Source organism: Phalacrocorax aristotelis, chromosome 11 (assembly GCF_949628215.1).
Source record: "Phalacrocorax aristotelis chromosome 11, bGulAri2.1, whole genome shotgun sequence".
In the NCBI taxonomy this organism is placed as follows: Eukaryota; Metazoa; Chordata; class Aves; order Suliformes; family Phalacrocoracidae; genus Phalacrocorax; species Phalacrocorax aristotelis.
In genome coordinates this window covers 20,754,184-20,767,859 of record NC_134286.1, presented here as the reverse complement: position 1 = coordinate 20,767,859, position 13,676 = coordinate 20,754,184, and the positions used below count along the sequence as shown (strand labels likewise).

General features: G+C 45.9%; 1 protein-coding gene across 1 annotated transcript in view; it reads left to right on the top strand.

The window, feature by feature from the left end:
• CAPN6 (calpain 6) overlaps positions 1-5,721 on the top strand; it is a 65,225-nt gene extending 59,504 nt beyond the window's left edge. The window contains exons 13-14 of the mRNA XM_075107231.1: positions 3,112-3,248; positions 4,777-5,721. Coding sequence (XP_074963332.1) covers positions 3,112-3,248; positions 4,777-4,959 — 320 coding nt within the window. The 3' untranslated portion in view covers positions 4,960-5,721. The remainder of the gene's footprint in view (positions 1-3,111; positions 3,249-4,776) is intronic.
• Positions 5,722-13,676: the final 7,955 nt, after the last annotated feature.

Below are 13,676 nucleotides of genomic sequence, written 5' to 3'. Positions count from 1 at the left end.
TCACCTTTTCCATTTTTAAGTCTTCCCACTGAAATTCCGAGTTGAATTTGCATGTTTAATTGCCTTTCACCACTTCTTTTCTAAACTAGGTATTGTAAGCCCCAGTATGTGACTTACCTAGTAAGCAGAGTATCTGGTACCTTTAATGGCAGTTGTCTTGGGAGCAGTCTGAGAAAGAGAAGGAAGGCAAAGGCAAAAAGTAGCTGGTAAATATCCAAGCATGAGAAGGGGAGCAGAGAGAAGATGGAGCAGAAATGGGGGGAGGATTTACTGATGCCAATGGAAAGACTCTCTTTTACTATCTGTATCGTGGGAGAAGCTGAGACATATCACATGAGCAAAGACTCAGCTGCAAAACACCAAACAACCTGTTGTAATTCCCAAGGCAGAGGTTGTATCTCAGTACTGTCTGCTCTGTTTGGCCCATGCCCTTTTCCAGGGACTGAGTTTGTCGTAGCTCTCCATATAGCAGTAAGAGTGGTCTAGCTGAAGAGGAGTGGGAATGTCTCTGAGAACTTCTTCTCAGGAACGTTTTCTAGAAAGCCTTTTGTGGTTGGTAGACTGCTGAAGGATGCAGATGTTAGATCCTCAGTCCAAATCTCAAAAAAAACCCAAACCAACAGTTAGCCTTAGTCTACAGTGCATAGGTTTCTTTAAGCCTTAGAAACATCATTACTGTTCAAGTGTTTCTGGCATTTACAGTTTCCAACATTTTCCTTTGCACTGTTCTTTCATACAACTTCCCAATAGAACAGCATGGCCATAGGACAGAGACGAAACAGTTGCTTGCTTATTCACATTATGGTGTTCAAGGCATAGCTTGAGTCATTTGTGTGCCTGAGAACTGAACCCAGTCCTCCTTCCACTGCCAGCCCAGTTGCCAGAGTAGCGGCTCCAGTTGTTTTCATTCCCAGCTCATGGCGAATACTAAGATGTTGCTTCTCCACGTTCGTAGCCCCTTCTGCATTGACATTGTACTGTAAATAAACCAGGCCCAGAGCTGCAAAGAACTGGGCCAACTGTAGCTGAGACCGTCCCTTGTCTCATCCCACATGTGCAGCTCTCCCATTTCTTTCTTTTGTACTGGAATTGGAGCCAGTCCTCCTAATATAACTGACACTCAGCGATGCCATCCTGAGGTCATGCTGTGCAGTACCCTTCATGTTCCAATTCTACCTTCCTCTTTTCTCCTACCTCTTTCTGAGAATTTGAATCTCTTTCAGTTGTTAGCCTTTCGTTTCCTTTCACCTAGCAAGTCCCTTTATTAACAGCTCCCTCTTCCAGCAGATATGCCTGCTACCTCTTTAAGCTGTGTCCTTTCCCCACCCCTTCTTATGCCCTTTATCTCTTAATTACTGTTAATGATCAGATGTTGCTTTGCTCTTTGCCTTTGGCTAAAGTAGTTGACACCATTTCATGCAAGACCCGATTTCATTCAGATCCATTTTCCAAATCTCTTTGCACAGGGAGGAGCTTTTCCATCACTGATTACACAGCGTGGTGCCGCCCCACACCCCAGAGCTAAATCCACACATTCAGTGACATGGGAAATAATTGCCTATCAGAAAAGCCAATACATTGCTACCTGCTATAGAAAGTGTGAGGTGTTGTCAGGGTAACAGGCCTATCGCATGTCTGGCCAGGTGCAATCATAGTGCAGCACATGGAAAAATCTGTTCTTTCTCGTAAGTGGAAGCAGCTCCTTCTGTTTTGGATGTAGCTGCTACGTGGCTTGTTTGTGTGAGATGTCGGTATCCATTCTTGTAAACGAGTGACGTGTTTGAGGAATATCATCCTGGGTATAAATTGTTAAAAAAACGAAAGCTGCCTTAAAATTATGCTGCCTTATGGCTGTCATTCCAGTGATGGCATTTTCAAGTAGACAGTGATAAAATGTGTCTAAGAAATGATCGTGAGTCTGACTTACACTTACACACATTCAGTGGGTTTATTTAAAATCCAAATCGAAAAAGTAGCAAGGTGTAGAAAAACAGATATGCTGTCCTTAACAATAGGGATGGACAGAAATAGTTGCGTTGAAATACCAAAAAAATTGCAGTGCCTGTGTTTCATTAAAGGTTAATGAGAAAGTGGGATGGTTGATTCTGTTTGAGGGTGAAGACAGGTGTTTCCAAATGGGTTCTTACTCCCTGTTGGAATGGAAAGAAAATATCAACATTTATAACAAAGTAAAAAATATTTAGTGTAAAAACAACAAAGCATTTCTAGAGTGTTGAATAATCTCAGTGGGTTATGTATGATTAAAGTGTAGTTTAAAACATTAATTAGGACCTATAATAGATACAAACACGGTAACATAAACTTTAAAATTACATCGCTCTAAATGATAGAACCGAAGATATTGTCTCAGGTTCATGGGAATTAAATGAGAAACTGGGGAGGATTTGCTTTGACAGTTTCCCACAGAAAACTTCGTTGAAACCAGTGCACTCCTACAAAATGTTTTTTGCATTTTTACAATATTTTACTTTCTGGAAGAGAAACTGCTGCTTGAAAACTACCGCCTAACACTAATACTCATACCAGAATACCGTAGACAGCACTTTAAAGCTAGGCAGTCTAAAGATGGGCACTGAGATGTGCATTCTATGATCTGAAAGCAGTCCTGTGCAGTTCCTGTCCTTGCCCTCCATAGGAATTGTGGATGAGGAACAGTTTTTACCTTCCATTTTGGCCCAGGCACCCAAAACTACATACCAGGTCGCATATGCACAGATGCATTTTGGCTCTCGCATGAAGAGCGGTGTCCGGGAGCTTCGAGTGTCACTTTGAAGACTGTTAGATGAGCCAGGAGGATACCCAGCAAGGGAATGTGGAAAGATCGCAATCCCAGTCTAGGAGTGAGCCGGTTTCACAGCAGATGGTGCTTGCTTTCCAGCTTGGAGCACCCAGTTGTTACAAGAATGAGGTATTTCGCCTCTGCTGGTGGTGGGCAGCTAGCAGTGGACGTGGCATGCTCTGGTGCCCTGAGCCTGTGCTCCGTAGCACTGGTGCTGCCAGGCACAGGAGGGGATTGCTTCTGCTGGGTTTCTGGGCAGGTCTCAGCTGCCATTCTGTGTCCTAAGAGCTGTGCTGCTGACTGTGTTTTAGGAGCAGATCCCTACGTGCTTATCAAGTGCGAGAACCAAAGCACGTGCTCCCCTGTGCAACATGATACGACCAGTGCCATCTTTGACACACAGGCTATTTTCTACAGAAAGAACATCGACAGTCCTATCATTGTCCAGGTAAGATGAGCCTCGCAGGGTGTGCTGCTAAAGGCAGGTAGGGGTCACAACAGCATCACTGGCCTTGACGTGTGCTGACTCTTCCTTCACGTGACTGACAGCCAGGACAGGAGTGTGAGGACCTCTGCTCCCCTTACTGGGCTATGCCTGGAGCTCTTCAGCTGTTCTAGTGATTCTCTAGTCTAGGTCTCGTCCATAAAACAGCAGCTGATGGCACTTAGGGATCAGAAGGTTCATTCCAAGGCTTTGAAGGAATTTACAGTTACCTTTTGCCTCATTTGGTACCTGGAGAAACAGAGACAAAGAAAAGCCAAGTGTTGTCCAGAGACAGTGTTTGAAATAAAACCAAAGCTAAGGCTACTATTAACAAAGAGGTTTTTTAATCTTGTATTCCAGCCCTGTGGGAACTAAACCACATTCTACCTCAGCACTAGCTGGAGAAACAGAGCTTTGCATTTAGATGAGGCAGTCCAGGAAGACTTTGGAGAGTGGAGTGGCATTGTATTTTGATACACACAGTTGTTTAGTATTAGGCAAATACTAAGGACTATGTCATCTTCATCAGGGTAGGGAGATCTTTCAGTGAATCTGTGAATCAATTCACTGTTGCACATAAGTGCCAGAAACAGCTTTATAGCACTGTGTTGCAAGAAGGGATATATTTCGGACTTTTCACTGCCTAATGCAGTACTTGTGCACAGCACTCCTGTGCCATGGTACTCCTCTGAACTAAGAGGGGTATTCTACAAATATTATAAATAGAAGGAGGATGATAGCAATGTTATCCCCAAACCACAGACTGCAGTTATGGATTAGAGAGAGCTGATACAAAAGCTGATGGCACATGGTCTCTGTTCCCGCCACGTGCAGGATTGCCTAATCCTTCGTAAAGATTTGATTTGCACATGGGACCTCACCCCATTTCTCTCTACAGTATGCACTTCGACTTTTCCAGGGTCACTGAAAGTTTGATACTAATGAACTTCACAGGCCAAACAAAGACTGGTGTCTGAGACTAGCAGCAGAACCCACTATTAACACCATTTCAGTCGCTGCTTGCTATATGCCCAACCCCATCCTGAGCAGTGACAAAGGACATGTCCAAGGATGCCAAAGCTGCTGCTGTGCCTTGCCCTAGCAGTGTGGGCCTGGCTCTAGGAAATGCACTAAAGTCACTGCAGAGGTGAGCACAAGCAGGCAGAGTGGCACAGACAGGCTGGTTGCATGTAGGTTTTTACTGCTGATGAGCTCAAATAGGTAATTTTTATTCCTCTTCTAGGCAGGCTGTGACCTAGAAAGTAAAAAGCTGCATTTAGCTCCTTATTTGCATAGTATATGTAAATGAGCATGCAAATCCAGAATCTCCCACATGGTCTCTAGACAATTAGCTAAATTTAGATGTATGCCCCCTCCTCACTGCTTTTTCAAAGGGTTAATGGGGGTGACCCTCCTCCAGCACAGCCCTTTCAGGCGGAGTGTGAGAGAAGCACTGCTTCAGCTGGGTTTCCTTCTGTTCCCTTGTCTCTAGGTCTGGAACAGCAACATCTTGTGTGACCAGTTCCTCGGACAGGCAGTGCTGGCAGCTTCACCCAGTGACCCCAGAGAACAGCAGACTCTGCAGCTCCAAGGGAGAGGCGGCCGAGAAGCAGCCGAGGTGCCAGGTCACATCACTGTCAGGGTTTTTTCCAGCGATGACCTCGTGGAGCTATGAATACCAAAGCCCTGCAGAGCCAGACAGAGCTGTCACCTCGCAGCGGGCGGGCTTGTCTGTGCTTTCTGTGTGAATGACTCGGGAGCAAAGGTTGCACATAATCATAATCGCTTTAAAAAGAAAAAGCCCTCTAATCCTCCCCATTATCATGGATAATGGGGAGAGAGGCTTTTAAAGAGGGAAGAATACATATTTATACATATATATGTTCATGATGCAGCAAATACAGTAGAAGAGGGGCCAAACTAAACATTAGCAGAAAAGCTTGTTAAGACGTGACCATCTTCCCCAGCAGCATCTCTCAGGAGCTCTCAGCACGTAAACTGGAAGCACACGTGACTGTTCTCACAGGTTCTCAGCACATCGTCATCCTCTCTCAGCAGCGGGACTGGTTGCAGGCAGGAATGGCTGCATTGCTGCGGTCACGTCCCAGCAGGTTGGTGGGGTGGCAAGCACAAGGTGGATTCATGTGGCTTAGCCCTTGTCCCCTGCCACGCCCTATTTGGGAGGGGGATTTTTTAAGCTTTGACTGGACTTTTTTCCCCCCCATACAGGCATATAAAATTTTTGATGAATTTCATTGTTATTGCTACAGATCAGATGTTTCTGTTCCTTGGTGAAAATGTCATTACTCAAGGAGTTCAGTTGTATAGGTCATAGCCTTAAAACCAGGCATGCCAGGGCAACATTAAAATAGAAGGGCGGGTCTTGCAGTGCCGAGTGGAACACCACAGCAAATAAGAGCTTTGCCCGCATAAAGGCTCTCAGTTTGACTTTCTTATTCTTCTGTTCTCCACCTCAAGCTGGTGACTCACAAGTTGATACCTCTGGCCAAGAGAAGGGCGCCTCACAATTCAGCTGCGGTTTTGCTCAGAGGACAAATTCTGTTATGGGAGCCTCCTTGCTAAGGAGGGTTTAATCCACACGATGCTAAAAGCAGAATAAGGCTCCTTTTGCTTCGTTAGATGTGATGGGTAGCACCAGGCTGAAAGAGGACAAAATTAGCTCATGACAAGGATGGGTTTGTAAAACAAAGGTGCTGTGCCCCAGCTGGCATCAGGTTTCACTCTCAAAATTTCATGTGGGTTTATTGCTGACAGAGCTGACATCTTTGATGAAGTTTAACTTGGGTATAAGGGAGGACCAGTATTGTTTCACATTTCCTTCAAAGCAGGGTTCTGGGACGAACTTCCTTTTTGACTTTTGCACGTAGCCCGACGGTGGGGTTTCCTCACAGCAGCCATTTCTGTGTTGGCAAGCTGAGCAGTGATTCTGGCAGTGTAAGAGGCTCACCATGTTAGACCTCTAGGAAATGGATTTTACATGGTTGCAAGTTCTGCTCTTGAAAGTGAAGCTAAAGGGTGACTATTGTGCCTTGTGTACAGCCAGAAAATTTGTATTTCTGCGTACCTTATAACCACTTCAGCCATTTTGTGCAATTCTTATAATTTATAAAATGGCCCTCAGCAGAGCTAATGTTTTCACAAAAGGTTTTGAAGCCTCCTCAGGGCTCTAAAGGGATCATTGCTGAGGTAGGAAAATGCTTTCTCTGACATGTTGGAGTTGGAATGTAAGGCTATGAATGATACTGTACTGCCATCAGCTTAGTTGCATGTACCAAGTACCTAAATCCAGCTCTCTTTTTAAATAGCTTGAGCTCAAGCCATTTTGCACACAGAGCATTTGTCAGATGTGAACTACACGCAGTTGACAGCCCCACAGGCAAGTGTAATTCTCTGTAAAGTCATAGCTCCAGAGTTGCTTACTCTCAGGTATGTTTGTAAACTGCAATCTTTTAAAAAAAAGCATGAACTCTCTCATACAGACCAGAGCTCAGGCAAGGCACGCAGGGAACTGCAGCTCAGTCTGGGCTGTCCTATCCCTGCACTAAGACCTCTTTTCCTCACTTTTCCTCACACGCTATTTTATGCCGTGGTAGCTGCATCTCAGCAGCATGGCACGAGGGGGGACTGCAGCCCCTTGGCACACCTTCACCCTGTGGGTGGGGAGCACTGTGGTGGCGTTCCAGCATGGTTAAAGCCCTGCACTTCAGTTTGTAGGGCAGCAAGGCGTGCAGGAGAGCACACTGAGGCAGAGCAGAACAGGTCATGCTGTAAAACCAACCCCCTTTTGAGACAGACTTTCTCCAGGGGCGGTTCCGTATGAGATGGGTGCAGTAAGGAGGGGTTGGCTTGGCCAGCTGATTGATTTAGGTCAGTGTTTAGCCTGAAGAAGGTTCCACTCAGACAGCACCCAGCATGGCCAGGCTGCTCTCCCTTCTGCAAACTGGGGCAGCCAGCAGGAGACCAGAGTCTTATGCCTCCCCGCCCCAGGATTTGCCTGACCTGAGAGCTTGCCTGAGCTCGTTGGGGGCACAAAGCCACCTCGCCTCCCAGCTGGAGGTGGGGGGTGTCCCTTGGCTGTTCCCTCTGAGCCGTGCAGCTCAAGCTGCTGGCCTCCAGCTCCCAGCACCGCCATCCCATTTCAGCGTCTGTGTAAGGGTGGTCCCAGCATCAGTGGGGCAAAGGGAGCTCGACCAGCAGTCCTTTGTCGTGTACAGCCTGACAAAGAGGGAAGTCAGGGTGAAGGGTATAAAGGTGATGATTTTTAGGCCTTGATAGTTATATCAGCTCAAGACATTCCCACCGTTTGTCCCCTTGGTATGAGGACAGGGGGCCCTTGAACACCAGTGCTGGCCAGGCTGGAAATGGAGCTCTGATGCCCTCTCTGTGTCGCCCTGAGGGTATCGCAGTGCGGTGCTGGTAGCTGTGGGAGGCGCAGGCATGCTGAGACCAAGCAGACTGTCTGTACCTCAGCATTTATTGATTTTTGGAAGTAGTTGGAGCAGGCAGGATTTGCCCATCAGCAGGAGCTGATCCAGCCTGGGAACACGACTGGCTGTGCTCATTTACAGAGGCTTCAGGCTTCTCCTCCCACCCAGGCACGTGGGAGATGGAAGCGATCCCAGGTGAAGCCAAGGGAAGAGCAGCTTGAGAGGGGCTTGCTCCGCTGCCTGCTCCTGCAGGAGCGCCCCAGCCGGGCCCGGGACGGTGCCCCCTGCTCTGTGGGTTCTTCCTCCCGTTGTACACCTTGTCATGTGCTGAAAGCAAAGCCAGCTCCCCGGATTTTGGCTTACAGGGGAGGTAGGTGTGATATGTTTCAGGTAAGAGGATTGCCTTTTCACACAGACACAGGAATTTAAGATCAAATGATAGCAGAGCTGGGCAGTGTTTTTTAAGAATTAATGTTAACTTGTGGGAAAATGACAGGGTTTTTTTGGGGGGGATTCCATTTATGTACGCACTTGGGCCACCTTCAGCAGAAAGTTTTGCCCCCACAAAAATTAAACCAGAGGGAAATAGTTTGAAAATGTTTCATTTCAACCTTTCTTTACTTTTCAATATGAAGTGACCTAAATAAAAGGTTTAACAAAAAATAAATGTGTCAAGAAATTTCTGAAAAGATCAGTTGGTTTCAGATAAAGAAATCATTCTGGGATGACCCCAAATTATGTTTTTCAGCTTGTTTGAGAGAAAAAAAAAAAGCATCTCCGCTGTTCACTGAACAGTTCTGCCCCCAGCCTGCCTTTTATTTCACAGCTGCTCCCGGATTCCCCCGATGAGGTCCCAGCTCCTCGTGGTCTCCCTCGTACTGTAGCCTTCTTCACTGTCCCTCACTCTGAGGCAAACAAAGCCCCAGGTCTGGGGACTTGTCCTGCCCGTGCTGCACAGCAGAGGTGTCTCAGGGGTCCTGTTAGGCTTTTTACGTTGTAATTCAGTGCTGTCGGGGCTGGAAGAGCTCCACTCCACCCATGTTTTTGCTGTTTGTCTCAGTAAATCCTCACGGGTTCGAATTCTCACGCTAGGACGGCTGCAGGGTTGGGTATGGCCTGGCTCCCGCAGCATCACCTACCGGTCGGGGTGCAGAGGGTGGTCCCAGGTGTCCATGGTGAGCTGCCAGGGCTGTGGCTTCCAGCCAGCGGTTTGCGGGTGTTGCAGCAGCCGCAGCACGTGCCGCGCCGCCGCTCGCTCCCCGGCCGCCGCGCCCGCGGTGGCTCCCGCGTGACACCTGCGAGGGGGCGGTCCGCGGCTGAGCTGCGGCTTCACGTGGCGCGAGCGGGCAGCGACGGCCGGGGCCGGCGCCCCGCGAGGCCGCCGCCGCTAGGGGGCGCCCCCGCCCCGCTGCCGTCCCGCCGGCGGCCCTGTGGGGGGCGGCGCGCGCGCATTTTGCCCGTGAGGCGGGGGGAGCCGTTAGCGGGGAGCCCCGCCGGAACGGGGTGAGGGTCTTCCCCCCCCCCCCATGGATTTTACATAGGTATGTGTATAAATACATGCCCACAGAGATGGGCCCGGGTGCGCTCTGACCCTCCTGCCACGAGGCTACAGGTATAAATATATATATATAAAGAGTGCTACAGCGTGTTATAGACCAGCCTGGCTATATAAATAGTACATAATAGAGGCGCTAGAGAGGGGGCATTTAAGGACCTGCATATATACGTTAATGTGTGTAGCTAGAGCATATATTACAGTTATAAAGAATCTATCTCTTCTATGTCTCTGTATACACATACATATAAAACATGCATGGAGTGCAAGAGAGAGACGTGTTACATAGGTTGCACACATTATCTTTCCTATATAAAAAGGCTATAACCTACATGTACACACAGAGAGCTATATCCACATATATAGAGTCTATTTAAAAACATATGGATGGTGATTGTTTTATAAGGGTTGCTGTAGAGATACATAGAATGCAGAGTTATGTATTTGAGTTGCTTTCTCTCAGTGTATTACATATACAGATATTAAAATAGTTCATATACTTATCTAAACCTATCTAGGTATAAAATGGAGCTTTACATAGTTACAGAAGAGTGTCTCTCCCCCCCCCCCCGTCCCCTTGTATATAGAGTGTATATATAAAATATTTTTATTTTTAATATATATTTTAATATAGTTTATATGTTTTTAATATATATGGCTAGAGAGAATTATATGAGGGCTCTGTGTGTGCACCTACACACACACACATTATACTATACATGATATGTAGTGTGTGTAACGTTTGTAGATGAGCATCTTGTAGATCTAAAAATATGTACTACATACTATATAGATGGGTGAGAAGGGAGCGTTATATAAGGGGCCAGGGCTTGTGTGAGGTTTTTTTTTTTGGGGGGGGGGAGGGAAATGCATGTACATGTGTGCACATACAAGTATGTACTTATGTAAAAATAGATAACCTATATTATCAGTTGGGTTTTTAATTTTTTTTTATATATATGTAGCCAGGGAGAAAGTGTGTCTTAGCTGGTTATGCAGCTTTCTCTCTCTGGCATATGCGGTCATACACATACTGGTAGGTATGTGGCTAGTGAGTGCTACAGTGTGCCATGGTTGTAGCCTGTGTGCGTGCTTGCTCCCTCTGTTCCACACCCGACCCTACGCCAATATGTACCCACATATAGTGCTGGAGACCTTTCTATAGCTATAGGACACCTGCACACTGGCCACCAGCTTATGTTAAGCGTGCATGCACGTGTGTGTGTGTTTGCACATGCGCGCACACACCCCGCAGCTATTTCCAGTACAGCGTACAGCTACATCTATAGCTCTATAACACACGTGCTATCTAAAAATATAATAATTATATAGTATACTGCATGTCTATATTTGCATATAACCCCCCATATAATGCTCCCTGGTTAGCAATCTTTATAAAGTATATACATATTTTATAACTGTATTTATATATGTATACCATGTTTGTAGTGTGTCGTATAGTTCTATAAGTGCCTCCACATATACATATATAAAATACATAAAAATGTATGTCAATGGAGAGATAATTATATAGTTATACAATGGTCTGTGTATATACAGATATCGTGTGTGTATATATTAAAAAATGTAGAAATATTATACACAGAGTACATAACTGTAACAGTGTCCTCCGCCCCAATATCATATAATTAATATGTAGGTGCATATATTAATAGAGACACACACACACAACCCCCCCCCCCCCCCCCCCCCCCCCCCCCCCCCCCCCATGGATTTTACATAGGTATGTGTATAAATACACACCCTCAGCGATGGGTCCGGGTGCGCTCTGACCCTCCTGCTATGCGGCTACAGGTATAAGTACATATAGTGTAGCTGCAGTGTGTTATAGACCAGTTTCTGTCTATATATAGGGGTACACATGCATATAGAAATACATGCCTATAGTATAAATACTTATAGTGGTATATACTGTATCATGCATATAGACAGCAAGAGAGTGTGTTATAGACATCTAAGGGTATTATTATGTGTATACATATAAAAATGTGTATATAAATAGATCACTAGGGACAGAGTATAAGGGTCTCATATATGTGTGTATATTTATAAAATTATGTATATGTGCTATACTACAGATGATAGCTAGAGTGGAAGACCGGTCTGTTCAGTTATATAAAGATTTCACTGTATCTGTATATCATTTAGAGCTGTTAAGGGCTAGAGTGAGTTATATAGTCACCTAAGACACACTCTCCCCCCCTCCCCCAAATATACACAGACATATATTTGTGTATATCTGTAAGGGACTAGTGTGTTAGTTACATAAGGGTCTCTGTGAGACCCTTTTATAGCCCTATATATGCTGTCTTGCACTGTCTACTTTTATTAGTATTATAGAAGCCTTAGCTCTATCTTATACACATGCACAGTATACATACCAGCATATAATGACATCACTCTCTTGCCATTCATAAGAAATAAATGTGGTGTTTTGGGGTTTTATTTTTTGTTGTTTCCTTTTTTTTTCTTTTAAATATATGGGTGCAAGTATACATAATTTTATGCAGTTATAAAATACATTGTATACTGTAGTGTATATAGCTAATGTGTTTGTTGGTTGCTCGCTGTACGTGCACATATATAGAGAGCGCTAGTGTTACGTAGTTAGATCAGGGGCTCATCCACGTGTGTATATATACACATACATACACAAATTGCTAGTTACATAATGGGAAGTACACTACATATATACGTGGCTAGCACACATAAAGCTAGCTGGGGAGACAGCGGGGTATACAGTTACATGAGGCGACGTCTCCTGCGCGCACCCGTGTATGAGCACACGTGGCTATTTAATTGTCTCTTTTCTGCGGCCAGGGTGCAGCCCTTTGCCAGCGTGTGGTCCGTACTGCGCTGGCAGGGACAGGTGAGCTCCCGCACTGAGCGGCCGCAGCTCGCCTGCCGTTGCCACCCTGCTCCTTCCCCACATCACCCCGACCGCGCAGGAGGAAGGCGTGGGAGCCAAGGGCTTCGGGACCACAGCTGCAAAGGGTGAGCGCTGGGCTGGAGGAGGCATTTGAGGGGGACCGGGATGTAGGACAGCCTCAGCAGCGCTCAGGACTGGTGGTAGCGAGTAGCTGGACTCACACCAGGACACCAAACTGTGTGCGAATCAGAGGCGGGACCTGGCACGGAGGTACGATGGAGCAGGGGCCATATGGTCACCTACACTCTTGCACGAAGGAGCGAACCCCTCAGCGATGGAGCATCTACTCACTAAGCCCGTGGCTATGCAGCCAGTGCAGCAGGTAATGACGGACTCGGCCCGTACAGCGGCATCGAGGTTGCCTACATGCCTCTCACTCCAGCATCACTTCACTTCTGAGCAGGTGGCCAAGTGGATTTATCACTGCTTTGTGATAAAAAGCGCTGAAGTGACTGGTGTTCAATAAGCAGTTTTAAAGATTTCCAGGCAGGAAGCGTGGCAAATCACCATCTGTGTAACTCCCTGGATTCAGCACGAGGGGGTGTTGTTTTTTTTAATAAATATGTTTTAATAAATATGGAACAATGGAGACACGACACACTGGAAAAATCATAGCACTCCGTGGATTTGTGCAGACTGGGGAGCAGCAGAAAGGCCGTCTGTCTGCTTCTGCAGGCACAACATACAAGCAGCTCCAGTGGCAGAGGCTAAATGCAGGGTCGGGGCAGCTCAGTCCTGCTTCATGCCATCATACGCCCGTGGCATTGGACAACACTACGAGCACACACAGCCGTGCCCATGAAGTCTTTCTGACACTGCAGATGGTCGAGGCTGGGGTATCTCCAGCCAGCGTGACACTGTTTTGTCAAACAGCACCAGCCAAGCCTGCAGGAAAAGCTGCAGCCACACACTCCATTGGTATTTATAACTTTTATTTGCAATACTTTAGGTCCAAGTTTCAAACTGCAATATTTTTACACTCAAGACACAGTCATGCACAATCCATATTTCAATTTTCTATTGCTTCAACCACAATTTAAAATAACTTAATATTGGAAACAAAACCCAAAATCTTAAAAAAAAAAGGATGCTGAGGTCAGTAAGATGGATCCATGCCATCAGCACATTTACAAAGTAAATAACTTAGTTCTCTTTTTAAAAAGATCAGTTACCTCTTAATCCAAAGTTACAGAAGATTTTTCACTACACATTTGTTTTTCTTTTATATTTCTTTTTTCTGTTTTTTTCTTTTTTCTTTTTTTTAAACAGATAACACGTCCTAAAAAAGGAATGTACAGCAAAATGAGATACATTTCTGAGAAACAATGAAAATGTAGGCTCCTCCTCTGTTTCCTTTTGTCAGGATACCCTGAAGGAAAAAAAAAAATCTAGCAGACACCAACGTAGGTGTAAACTGGTTGCTTCGGACTAAACTGGAG